The sequence below is a fragment of the Epargyreus clarus genome, unplaced genomic scaffold, assembly GCF_041222505.1.
Source record: "Epargyreus clarus isolate Ecla_fem2 unplaced genomic scaffold, WU_Ecla_fem_2.2 ptg000015l, whole genome shotgun sequence".
In the NCBI taxonomy this organism is placed as follows: Eukaryota; Metazoa; Arthropoda; class Insecta; order Lepidoptera; family Hesperiidae; genus Epargyreus; species Epargyreus clarus.
In genome coordinates, this window is record NW_027332223.1 from 12,455,235 (window position 1) to 12,469,703 (window position 14,469).

General features: G+C 36.2%; 1 protein-coding gene across 1 annotated transcript; it reads left to right on the plus strand.

The window, feature by feature from the left end:
* Positions 1 to 9,566: 9,566 nt before the first annotated feature.
* On the plus strand, positions 9,567 to 12,498 carry LOC140747875 (trypsin-1-like). Its single transcript, XM_073080495.1, has 4 exons — positions 9,567 to 9,720; positions 10,262 to 10,488; positions 11,499 to 11,680; positions 12,297 to 12,498. The coding sequence occupies exons 1-4, from the start codon at positions 9,567 to 9,569 to the stop codon at positions 12,496 to 12,498; spliced, it is 765 nt and encodes a 254-aa protein (XP_072936596.1).
* Positions 12,499 to 14,469: the final 1,971 nt, after the last annotated feature.

Genomic DNA, 14,469 nt, shown 5'->3' on the forward strand with positions numbered 1-14,469 from the left:
GATGACAAAACTCCTCTTTCTAGTAGCTTTTATCCAGGCTTATCGACTTTTGGGTAGATACTTAAGTTACTGAGTAGATATTTCATTTTTGATATTTAAGAAAAAATGTCCAATAATATAGGTATGTGTTTAGAAATTTGTTGTTATAGCGGCCACCTTTATACATACTCTGTAAAAATTTCAAATGTCTATCTATTACGATTCAAGAGAGCCTTGTGACAGACGGACAAACAGCAAAAGCTTAGTAATAAGGTTCCGTTTCTACTCTTTGGGTACGGAACCCTAAAAACGAGTTAATAAATATATGTATATGCTCATAGATTAGTAAAGATTACTCACTCCGAACAATAAAATGTACCCAGTTTTGAGAATTGAAATAGTTGCGTAAAAAAGTTTACAACGTCTCCGTACTATAATGTCCCTAAAATATTTGAAATAATTATTTATTTATTACGTAAATTACGTAATTATTACGTAAATTAGTTATTCATTCGTAAATTTTCTCTAAAAATGTTTTTATTTGTCAAGGATTCAAAAAAAGAACTTACTAAAATAAGCCGTTTGTGGCTTCATTCAATTTCAAGGCGGCGAAGTATCTTTACTAATCTATGTATATGCTCTTAATGTTATGAGAGCGTTAGATATTTCTATATATGTTAATAAGATGGAAACATTGAACATAGGTACAACGTAACTACATGTTTCAGTACAACACATAACCATCCACATCTGAGTAATACAACGTTGTTAGCCTTAAACTCCAGTCTTTACACCTCGGGGACAACGCTCGCTCAATATGCACCGCTGAAATTGCCCTCAAGCGAATTAACCCTTTTAGCTACTTTATACAGAACAGAAATGGAAATGTTATTATGTCAATTTTCAAAGTGTAAAAATATTTTATAAGTCTGAGAAGATTGTATCGTTTATGTATCTGAAAACACGTTTCAAATTCTAATTCTATGTCTGACTTTAGATCTTCTTTATAATGCTTTACCACTGTTCGATATCTATATATAGATGATGTATCAATATATCTACGGTACATCCTTATACATCCTACCTAATAACAGCAGCGCTGCTGTGTTCTGGTTTGAAGGTTGTGGTAAGGGAAACTTTTACGAGGCGCATCTGTGGCCGACCTCAGGTAGGAATCCGGTCCTATCTGGGATTGAATACATATGCCCACGGCAGTAGCCACTTAGCAGCAGGTGGACTGCATGTTCGTCTGCCACTTCTATATTATAAAAATTATATATCTGCATACAAAAAACATAATATACAAGAAACAAATAAGCATACCTTCAATCTGGTGGTAAGTAGCCACTACCACCTTTTTTTTGTTCACGAGGGGGAACCTTCGAAAGGTACCCGTTGCCGTGGGAGCTACACAGGGTTATGTGGGACTCTTACCGCACTTAAACTCCCCCGGTGGACGTCCTCGGCGCTGCTTAGAGAACTCTGGGATCTCCAAAGGAACGCAACCGGAGTCCTTTTAGCGCGTTGCCCCGTCGGGCTCCGCCCAGGTGAGCTTAGGGCTCGCCGCACCGTCTGGTGCGTAAGGCGGTTTGGACCACACATACCGCCGTCCTTCCCGGGATCGTTGGCCGGGCGGTTCGAACTCCCACTCTCGCCACGAACCCAGAAGCCCCCTTATAGTCGCCTCTTACGACAGGCAGGGGAGTCCTATTCTTGTCCCGGAACTACAGGGATATGCCACTACCGCCTATAAATCTACCTAACTATCTACCTAAGGTCGGTCACGAATGCGTTTCAACTACTAAAAACCAAGACGAAATATCTATGTGCCTAACTCTCATACAACATCCATCTAACCAGACCACAGTAGCGCTACACGCCTCATGCTTTCGACGCCAATGTTTCTTCAACACTTAATTTTTAGAACTACTTAGAATTTCTACAACAAATTCTTAGGAAGAAGGCGAAGTGCATTTATTTTAAATACTCTTTGAATTTGCCTTTAAGAAGCGACCACACGTTGAAGGCAAATAATGGAGTTCTGTGAAGCCTTAGGGAAATCTAGGTTGCCTTGAGTCTTGCAAAGATTAAATCAAAAGAGGAATAGCCTGAGGAAAACCGAAATCCAAGTTCTCCTTTACAAACTTGAGTAAGAAAATTTTAGACTAATTCTTAAATTTTACTGCATTACGGTTTTCTAAAAACGTTTGAAGAGAAAGTAAATAGTAGAATAGATATAACTAATTTAATTAATATTTAATCAAAATATCAACAATTCATTGCATATACAATCCCGGCCATTTTGAATTACAACATTTTTAAAACAAGTTATAACAATACACTGAAAGGGCCTCTTTCTTGTCATGCGGGCTTATGTCAGAGTGCATGACTCATCTCTCGCTCTCATGACAATCGCTCTCTTTAAAGTTCAAATGATCTTAACATACTTGGTGTCATACTAAATAATCTGTAACAATATTTCATATTAAATAATATATAATAGGTACTCAAAAAACAGATACAAGGTCTCGTGTTTTGTCAGTTATATAATAAACAAAATTTAAACCCGTAACTATCTCAAACTTTATGTTTTGTCGGAGCAGATATTAAACACAATGAGTTATTAGTACAAACTTTTCACCCGTACATAAGTTTATATACCAAATGGAACCAAACTTTCTCAATTATGGCCGGAGATAATAGACAGACGGGTAACTAAGTTACGTATATTTGTTAATTTTGCTCCATTACAATTTTAATAAACATCTAGCTTTGACATTACAACTATGTAGTTTAGTCACGATTTTATGTAATGTACTAACGGAGCACGCGGGCTTATTATGAGAAATATAATAATTGTATTTTTGAAATAAATAAATAATTACGTTTCGAAAATATATTTCGGATATTTTTCTAGTGATAAGATAAGAAACAGTGATAAGGCTGTCTTTTTAAGGAAATTCTTTAAACGTAGTATTGTTAAAGATTAACCTGGCACACAATAATAATAATTAATAATTTAATTATTTATTTAAAGTAACAAAGACTCATTACAGGCTGTCTTTTTAAGAAAATTCTTTAAACATAGTATTGTTAAAGATTAACCTAGCACACAATAATAATAATTTAATTATTTATTTAAAGTAACAAAGACTCATTTTTGAATTACAATTACAATTTTAAAATACATTACAATTTTAAATGTAGAAAACTGCAATGAGAAATATCACTACAGTTTACCCTATTGCTTATCATCTTCAGGATGCTGTTGGAGCTATCCCGGACACGGTACATCAGGGAGCTGCATCTTTTTCTCATGCGTACTTATATTTTATTGCATTTAATTTGAAATACAATAAATAGTAACATGAACCATAATGTTACGCCGCAAATGGTATCCTAAATAGAATTTAGAACATTTTCAAAATTCTCTATTCCAAGTCTTTACTTGAAAACTGTACAGAAAGTTATGTACATAGAGTCAGTAGACAGCACTTTATACATTATTATGCTGAATCTCACCTTATAAGTTTTTCTCCATTCCTACTCTTTCCACAAAACTTTTCCTAAAGACAAAGATGCATATCGAAACTTCTGAAACTTTAATTTTATTGTTGGGTGTTATTTTCACATTCTCTCAATTAATGTATTTTCTCAATAAAGACAAATAAACAAACATCCAGGACTGCATGGAGAGGTAAAATAACTAACTATTATTTATTAATGCTAGGTTTTTAGTTCAAACCCAAAAGGTTATGGGCAAACTGTCTCCAGACCGCAAATCAAAATACTATTTACTTTTCTGTCTTTTGCTACATGCTTATCTGTATCGCAAAAGCTACATGTTAAATTTATTTTTGTTCCAAGTTCCAAGTACAACTTACATAGGAGACGTAGGAGTTCTTGTTACATATAATACATGTACATGAGAACCAAACTGTTAAACAAGTTGCTTAGAATCGAAAACGTCATAGTTCTCATTTTCTTGGAGACTCCATTGAAGCATTTTAATCGCCCGAACCCCACTTCAAATTATTTGCCGCCCCGTAATCCATAATGATTAACTTTAACTATAAATAATTAAAATGAAAGCGTCATTATGGCGTATGTTACCAAGGGAAAACCAATATCGGACGCAGCGTGAAGTAACGAGCTTGCGAAAATTAGATCTCTGGTTCTCGTGCAAACGCCGACGTGTAACTGAACGTTTTCGTATGAATTTTATTACCTACAGGCATCTGTTCGCATGCAACGAGCATTGAATTTTTAAATATTTAAATCGTCGTCAACCTATGACTGGTCCACTTGCTGTCTATGGCTCTACATTCAGGGTGAGATTCGCTGGCCAAAAGTGTTTTGGTGAGGTTTTTTTAATATTCCTCAGGCATGTAGGTTTCCTCATGATGTTTTCTTTCACCCTGCTTTAATTCAAGTGATAATTAATTTATTATACGCACGTGATTTTGAAAAGTCAAGGGTTCGAATCTCGGACCTCGATCGAGAGGCTGAGCATTTTTAATAAAAAGTTTTATTATTTATAATGTTATGTTAAAAGTACGAGTAACTAATCGCCCTCGGAGGAAAATCTTCGTATTTTAATTTAATACGAGTAATTTTTTTTTCTATAATATAGGAGTAGCAGACGAGCGACGACTGCATGTCCACCTGATGGTAGGTGGCTACTGTCGCCCATGCACATCTGTAATCAACCCCAGATAGGATTACATATTCCTACCTGAGCTCGGCCACAGATGCGCCGCTACCCCTGAGGACTAAGCTGGAACGCCTCGGAAAAGTATGTCTCCCTTACTACACCCTTCAAACCGGAACACAGCAGCGCCTAACACTGCTGGTATTAGGTAGGAATAGGGGTGGCGGTGATGCCGCCGGAGTCGAACCACAAAGGGTTCTACCACCTTCAATATAACAACCTAACGCCAACCACATCTGTCTTTCATTAAAATATTATACAAATTAGGTACGTAAAGGATTTGGAATGTATCTTTTGTTTTGTAATGAGATAGGCACAAAAAATATTATAGGTATCAAAACTGGAAACCTCCTAAAAACGTTAAGGCTGCTTTTTAGGTTAAGCCAATATGTGACAGGTGTTTTAAGTTGGCCCAATATGTTGGCCCAATAAATTGAACCAATTAATAATGCCTTAGAATCAGAATATTGTGGTCTTCAATAGCTAATAAATCTTGACGCAAATTCACCAACACCGTTTACCAACGCTGTGCAATAAATTGCCTCGGATGCGATTATGCGTCATGATACATGTACAATGACAGGGCCATCGAGAAAACCATGTATGCCTTTTGGCCTAACATATTCGCCTAACGTGGGCATATGTTCTGTCCAATGACTAGGCCAACGAGTAAGCAGTGGAGGTCTAGTGGCCAAATATATTGGTCTAACGTGGACAGATACCTTGTCCAATGATTGGACCAAAAAGTATTGGGTGCTAATGAGTTCAATATATTGGCCTAACTTGAACGAATCTTTGTCCAATCATTAAGCCAATAAGTAACAGAATATTGGGAGGGTATTGGCCACAGACCTATATTGGGTACAAAATACAGGTCTGTAGTATTGGCCCAATATGTTGGCCTAACGTGAACAAATGCCGTTATGTGAACCGCCGAGGATATTAACATTCGATCACGGCGCGATCCACATCAAAAGGATTAAACGGCACATATGGACAGTTTACGGTTATTTAAACAGGATTTATTTGAGTAGGAGAGGAATTTAAACAGATTAGTGCGACCCGCACAACCCTTGTTGGAATGTATGGATAAATTACACTAAGCGTGAAATTTATACAAATTTATTTGAAAATTATCTCAGAGATAAAAAAATAAGTACACACTTTGTTCGATTCCCCCTACTCCTTCAATCTCCTGATTAGTCGTATCTATTTTGGAAGGTACCTATACCTACCTGCTTGCGTAGTTTGATTTTTATGCACTACACTAGCTAAAAAGACATTCAGGCAAACACGCCTTTACAAAAAATATTTATCTACGTCAAAGTGTTAACACCTCGTCGATGTAATAAAAATGTTACCAGGCAAACATAAAACGGCGTAGTGGCCAATCGGTAAACGGTAAAGGCTAGCAGAGCGTATAAACGACACCGCTCCGATGGCGTTTATTGCCCGCTCAACCGTACGGGAATGCTATATATAGTGTAGTTGTCACATGCTCTAATACGCTCTATTTTACTATTTATACTTTCATTTACATAACCAAGATTATACGCTAATGGACGATGATTACATATCCCTCACAATGTCAAAGAATCTTCTATTTCATAGTATGGTAAATGGTTACTTCTAAATACATTAAAATAAAATACGCTGATGCGTGTGAATTCAATCAAACTTTTGTATAATAAACGAGTTTTTAATTCCTGAATCCATCAGCTCAGGCAAACACGCCTTTACAAAAAATATTTATCTACGTCAAAGTGTTAACCCCTCGTCGATGTAATAAAAATGTTACCAGGCAAACATAAAACGGCGTAGTGGCCAATCGGTAAACGGTAAAGGCTAGCAGAGCGTATAAACGACACCGCTCCGATGGCGCTTATTGCCCACTCAACCGTACGGGAATGCTATATATAGTGTAGTTGTCACATGCTCTAATACGCTCTATTTTACTATTTATACTTTTATTTATATAACCAAGATTATGTTCTCTCAAAATAAGGTTAAACACATGACCTATCAGGGAATTACTGCCACAATATTATTGATATTTTACGGACAGTTGCCCAGTGCGGCAAAAGAAGGGGCAGCAAAATTGAGAATGAGTTCTTATTTTGCTGCTGCATATAATCCTATAGAATGTATATTTTTTCGCCAATGTCTTCCTACTGATGACAGTGGCCAATTGTTGGCAGGAGCGGCTAAATAATTAAACTTAACCATACAAATTACTGCAGCGACTACGGACTCTAATAGAACCCGCATGTACCAGCCATCCAGCAGACTCCATCATCATTTATCTAACAAAAAAATACGCTACAGCAATATAAATTATGCACTGTCTAAATATGGCGATAGTAATTTTAGAAAAGCGACTTATATTTCTACCATATAAATCCCGTCCATTTAGTTACCTTTAAGGAAAACATAATTAACTGTACAATATCTTACTTCTATATACCTTTATTCACCACAGTTCCGTCGTTTGGTAAATAGTAAAAACCCTCAGTTAAACAGGTCAGTATTTTATTCCGAGTTCTACTTTAACGTTTAAAGTTATAAATGGAACAGTCCTTATTTAGAAAAAGGAACATTCGGAGAGAAGTGCAGAAAATTAAAGGAAAACATTTCTCAGGTAACTTAGTTGGTTGCTTTTTTGTAAGGAGGTTTTTGAATAAAATGTAACAAAAATAAAAAGTTGATTTTTTTTTATAATATTAGTAGCAGGCGAGCATAAAGTCTACCTCATGGTAAGTGGCTACTGCCGCCCATGGACATCTGTAATCAACCCCAGATAGGATTAGATGTTCCTACCTGAGGTCGGCCACAGATGCGCCGCTACCCCTGAGGATTAAGCTTGAACGCCTCGGAAAAGTCTGTCTCCCTTACCACACCCTTCAAACCGGAATACAGCAGCGCCTAACACTGCTATTATTAGGTAGAAATAGGTGTGGCGGTGGTGCCTTCGGAGTCGAACCACAAAGGGTTCTACCACCTTATAAGACCATAAAAGACCATAAAAAGACTAAACAGTTCACTACATTTGTCCTGCTCTATGTAGGTACACACAGTTTTTTTTGTTTCTGTGGTTTCGCTAATGAGCTTAAGGTTGATAGCTATTTTTTGTTATCGCTTGAACCGACTATTGCTTAGCCCACTATGTTGTTGCTTAGGCAACTAACCAGTGTTTTAAAACGCTGTCGTTAGACCTTTCAGTTTTTTTGTGAAAAATCTGTCAACAGTCGATTGTTTGACGTCTGTATAGATTCATAAAGTATTAAAAAGTCTCCGAACTAAACCCTTATTATGAGTTTTTACGTTTTTACAAAAATGACTGTTTTTGTATTTGTTTACGTATTTTCCCATACAATTCCAATCAGTGCCCCTAACGGAAAGTATCAGAACTGATTGGAGATGTACGAGAAATACGTAAACAAATCCAAATCAGACATTTTTGTAAAAATATAAAAACTCATACTAAGGGTACAGTTGGACATTCGTATAGTTTGACAGTCACTATTAGACGCTATAGCTACTAGTTAATCAAGCTATAGTAACCGATGGGTGATCAGTCTCAATATATATAATATTTTAAAAATTCTTACGTTCTTAATAATGATTATGGTCAAATTTCGATGACTACGTGAACAGGAATTTCATATTTCACTTTTGCACAATCAAAATATGAAATTAATTTTGCACACTTGGCAGATTAATAATGTACAGGTACACAAAAGGACAAATTTCAATTAAAAACGTAATTTAAAAGTGTTTGTCTTACACAAGCCAAAATTACAAAACCGTACAATTAAACTGTAATTAAAAAACTCAGTGGTTCGCTGGTCGAGCTCATGCGAAGTATGAAATATATTTACTTTTTGCTTTCAGTTTTTTATATATGTATTCCTGATGTGAACGGGAATAATTCCAATAACTATTTTTCTAAAAGAGGTAAAATACAAAATGTCATTCCATATGTACTAACAATATGTATAGTAATATTTTTTACGCTTGACGCGGTGAAGCAAATAGTAAAAAAAACATTATGATTATTGAAGTTATAAATCTGTAAGGGCATTGAGAAAAACTGACCATAATGTACTTTTGACGTAAGACAAAAGTTTGTGCGTCGATGTAACACATAATTTATATTTAATAATTTCTAAGGAAGGTTCTTATAGGTCGTATGCTCAGTTGATTTTTTTTAATAAATACAAATTTTATATTTGTTACGGTAGAGACCGTAATTAATATGCTCGCCCATAGACATCTGTAACCAAATCCATATGGAACAGGGCTCTATCTAAAGTTGGTCAAGTAAAGATGTGTGTCACTTTTGGGGTCTAATATGATCACTTGATGTGATTGCTGACTTTTTTTTTATAATGTAAGAGTAGCAGACGAGCATGCAGTCCACCTGATGGTAAGTGGCTACTGCCGCCCATGGACATCTGTAATCAACCCCAGATAGGATTAGATATTCCTACCTGAGGTCGGCCACAGATGCGCCGCTACCCGTGAGGACTAAGCTGGAACGCCTCGGAAAAGTCTGTCTCCCTTATCACACCCTGCAAACCGGAACACAGTAGCGCCTAACACTGCTGTTATTAGGCAGAAATAGGTGTGGCGGTGGTGCCGCCGGAGTCGAACCACAAAGGGTTCTACCACTTCTAAGTTAACCGGCATCTACAGTCTTGCACCGAAACGCAAGAACGCTTCACGCAAGAAAAATAAGTGTGACGGTCGTAGCCCTCCGATTGAACCTTACTAGTTGTACCACATCTCAAAATAATTAGAATAAAAAATATAAATTTCAGGACATATTCCGGGACTTTCGGGTCATGTCGTAGGAGGGGTGGAAGTGCCTATTGCAATGTATCCGTATGTGGCAGTAATTTTCATAAATCGTAAAGGCATATGTGGAGGGTCTATTATTAGCCATCGAACCATATTGACAGCGGCTCACTGCACTATAGAGCGTGGGAAAAAGGGACACCTTAAGCCTGATGCATTTGAAGTTCGTCTTGGTAACTCTGTACCTTTGTACTTCGGTGAAATTAAGATATACTGATAAATACTATATTGTGAATAATTTTACAAACTATATTACACTACAAAAAAGAAATCAAAACAAAATTATATATTTTTTTAATTTTTTTGCAAAGCTATATCATCATGTCATGAACAAGGCTTAGCTATAGATTACTAGGACTTTATTTATACATTTTATTATAAAATAATTTTTGATGTGTGGATGGAGTGGAGAGTAATGAAACGATTGATGGTTCGATATACACTGACTTTATTTAAAGGAAAATACATCTTTTTATATTAAAATGTAAATAGGTACTTAAAACTACGCGTCCCGATTCAGGCGTCGGTTTACTAGTGTTTAGTTACTAATTAAAGAGAAATAATATGATATCCCAATAGCCTTAAAAGGAATTAAATATGATATTGATATATATTCTTAAAGACACGTGTAACCTAAATTCCTAAGTGAAATCTCATATGAGTACTTATTCCTAATACCTACATTACAAATTATTCTTCAATCTTCATTTTCAGGTTCCTCGTTTTTCAACCATGGCGTTTTATATAAAGTATGCAAGGTAGTGCCGCACGAGTTGTACTCTCGTAGCCTGTATTTTTACGACATAGCAGTATTGATGTTGGGTAGACGAATAAAATTCGGGTCATCGGTACGCAAAGTGGGAATTGCGCCCGACAACACGTGGAGGAAGGAAAAATATTCGTTCACAGTTGCCGGGTTCGGGATGGTATCAGTAAGTTTAGTTTAACGGTGTTTTTTTAAACTTAACAGTATCATTTGGTTATATTACCTAAACGAGATAAACAAAAGTTTTTTAAATTATAATTTAAGAGTAGCAGACGAGTATGATAGCAGTGAATAGCAGTGATAGCCTAGTTGTTAAGAAACTCGGCCTCTCGATCGAGGGGTCCGAGGTTCAAATCCCAGGCACGCACCTCTGATTTTTCAAAATTATGTGCGTATTAGAAATTAATTATCATTTGCTAAACGGTGAAGGAAAACATCGTGAGGAAACCTGCATACCTGAGACATTCTCAAAGGTATGTAAAGTCTACCAATACGCACTTGGCCAGCGCGGTGGACTATGGCCTAATCCTTCTCATTATGAGGGGAGACCCGTGCCCAGCAATAGGACAGTAATGGGTTGTTGATGATGATTGAGACGAGTAAGCATTCCACCTGATGGTAAGTGGCTACTTCTTGTATGTGTAACCAGGCCCAGATAAGATTAGATTTCCACCTGAGAGCGTAGTAATGCGCCGCTACCCCTGAGGACTAAACTGTCTCGGATAAGTATGTCTCTCTTACTAAACCCTTCAAAAGAGAACACAACAGCGTTTAACACTGCTGTTCTTAGGCAGAAATAGGTGTGGTGTGGAGTCGAGTAACAGAGGGTTCTAATCACCTTCAAATATATACTCGTAATTATTCGATCACTAAGTAATTTGTATGCGATAAGTTGAAATCTAATGTTATAGAAATTAGTCGTAGTTACCTTTTATTTTTATATCACATTTATATTTAACGTTTTAATAGTTATACTTTACTTAAAATACAAAAATGAATAATCCGTACCGCAATTTTAGAATATTGCGCTGCAGATATCTAAATAATGAATTTAGATTTCTGTTTCTGAGTCTGGGTGTTTGTGTATTTGTCTATATGTGTATCCATGGCACCCACGACAGGGGATCCTAGTGAGGGGTTGTGAGTGTCGAAAACGTTTATTTATTTAATCCTTTGTATTTTCAGTGGCAAAGTGACGTTTCCGCAAAGTTGCGAGCAACTCGCATGAAGTACGTGGAGTCGAGAACGTGCAATCAATCTCAGTCGTCCAAACCGATGATAGTTCCGGATCACATGTTTTGTATGATCGGACAGAGATGGACGAGCGACTGCTTCGGGGATTCCGGCTCGGGGATTGTGTGGAAAGGGTATGGGTGTTCTGGTTTATTATACGCAAAATGTATTAACATCGGTCTATGTGCATAACATTTATGTTATAACTCACCATAATTTACTATACCCAAAATATGTTAGCATCGGATTATGTGCATAACATATATTGTCACTCACCATAAAAGTAAAAAAACGTCATTAAGATACTCCATGTTTATTTTGTCCAAAGCTACGTAATTTACGGCCAAGTTGCTGATAGGTGGTATTAGGACACTTATATTACCCGATTTTATTTGATCAAATCTTGGTAATGCAAATGTATTTTAAAATATACTGTAGCGACTTTCCGCTACTCGTCAAGAGATGGCGCCGCTGAATCACCCTATCAAAGTTTTCTAAGAATCTTGCATATGTACAAGCTCCGAACTGAGACTGTTGGAGCACGGCCGCTCCCCGGGCATGATCACCTAGCCCGGCGGGAGATCTCCCTTTGCCAAAATACCTTACCTTCTAGACGAGGTCTTGTTCAGACGTCAATAAGATTTTTTGTCTTTCTAACAGCGAACTATATTACACCAATTCTTATTTTTTATGCATATTTTTAAACTGATTTTTTGTGCCTTCCTTAACGAATCTTCTTTTGTCTTTTAGGTATTTAGTAGGCATCGTGGCGACCGGTCGTGATAACTTCTGTGGTGGTGACATGATGCCATCTATGTACACTGATGTATATTTCTTCAGGCAATGGATTGAATCGAAAATAATAGAAGCGGATGCCTTGACCAATCGAGACTGTGATTCAGCAACCGAAATGAAAGCAAAAAGAAAAATCTTGTACAGGTCGAACTCGTAAACCGTGTACTGCTTATACGCAATGAAACGGTTTCCTGTTATCAACTTTACATAAAGACTTATAAAACAACTAGTCTTTGCCCGCGGCATCGCCCGCGTTTAAAAGAAAATAATATGACACACTAACATACATAAAACTGAAACGTATCTTCATTGGAGTGACAGTGACGCCATCTGGCGAAAATTGGACGTACCAACTCTGAAACCTTCGAGGGCTCATGGACAACAACTTTGCTAAAGATCATCAATTGATCAAATGCATAGTTTACGATTCAATCCTTACTAATATCGATTAAAATAATCAACTTTTTGGTCCATAAGTTCGTTTCTCCGATTAATCGATCTTAGATCGCCATCCCTAGTTCCCGTGGGATTTCCGGGATAAAAACTATCCTATGTCCTTTCTCGGGTCTTAGACAATCTTTGTACAAAATTTCATTAAAATCGGTTTAGTGGTTTAGGCGTGAAGAAGAGACAAACAGACAGACAGAGTTACTTTCGGATATTAGTAAGGAGTAAGGATTTGGATATAATTTAAGCCTACCTTACAGGAATCTTTCCAATATTACACCCATACAAACAATATAACTGAACTTCCGTGGTACTTTACTTACTTAAACTAGACGCTCTGCTACTTTTCCTCCAAATTTATGTCCTCCAAATTAAGATTGTTCCTCCAAATTAAGATTCAAAGTGTAAACAAATTCACATTGTTGGATAGGCTAAAAACCTAACACGCAAAGAAGCCACTTTACATGTTAGACTTTAGCGTTTCCAGTGGCGAAATGTAAAGTGGCAAATCCATTTATTACTTATGTCTAATCATAGCGGAATATCCTATGTAAATATATTACAAAGGTATAGTTAATTATAGGAGTATTTTTACGAAAGTAAATATTCTATTCGCTGTTAACGTACACGTGTATGCTTTATATCAACGACCTCATATGATATTTGAGTACAAAACAAAACGGCACGTATACAAAATTATGTTCATCATAATTAATGAGTTACTAAATGTTGTAGTTTTTAGAATAGAATAGTAGCTGTGTAGTTTTTAGAATATTGCTAAGAGTAACAGTCGTAAATAATTGCTATAAATAAACGTAATCACTAAGGTAAACACTTTATTAAAAAAAGATAAAAGTTGCACAAAAATCTGTCTATTTATTTCTATTAACGAAACTTGGCTTGAACACTGCCGTGCACTTAGATGAATGAAAATGAAAAAAGTTTTGCTTATACAGCTGCAAAACTTTCTGTTGATTGTTGAATTAAATGAATAAAAATATCTGAATCAACATAAAAAAGTATTAAGTATATTACTTTATATTTCGTTGCACATCTTTAGCGTTATTTGTTCAGTGCTTAAATGAAATCAAATCAAATCATTTTTTTAATTCAAAATAGTTTCTTTAAAGAGCACTTTTTGAATGTTAATACAACTAGCACTTACTTAATTAACTACTTTATGAGTATGACTACGTATTTTATACAATTGTTTTTTTTTAATTGGTTAAAATAGTAAGCACGCTCCTTCTGATAATTGGTTACTACCGCCTATGGACATTTGTAGCCAAATCCACAAACAACAGTGGTTCTATCTGTATCCTTACCATGAGTTTTCAAAACATCCCACAATTTTCCGTTACGTTTACTCAATCCATTATTCTGTTCCGTTTGCTTTAGTAGACTGAGTAAATGTAACAATAAGTAAGTGCTCAAGTCTTTTTGTTTGCCTCACATGTTCGCAATAAAGAGAGACAAAATATTAAGCGCTATTTTGTCAATTTAGACATTTAATGTTACGTCACTGACACTATAGTTCTGATAAAAATCGCTAGGGCGCTGATTGGAAGTTGTATAGGCAAATACGTAAACAAATACCAAAACAGTCTTATTTGTAAAAACTCATGGTAAGGGTACTGAACGCAATAACGAATGCATTGCCACACCTGATTGCCGCATTCTG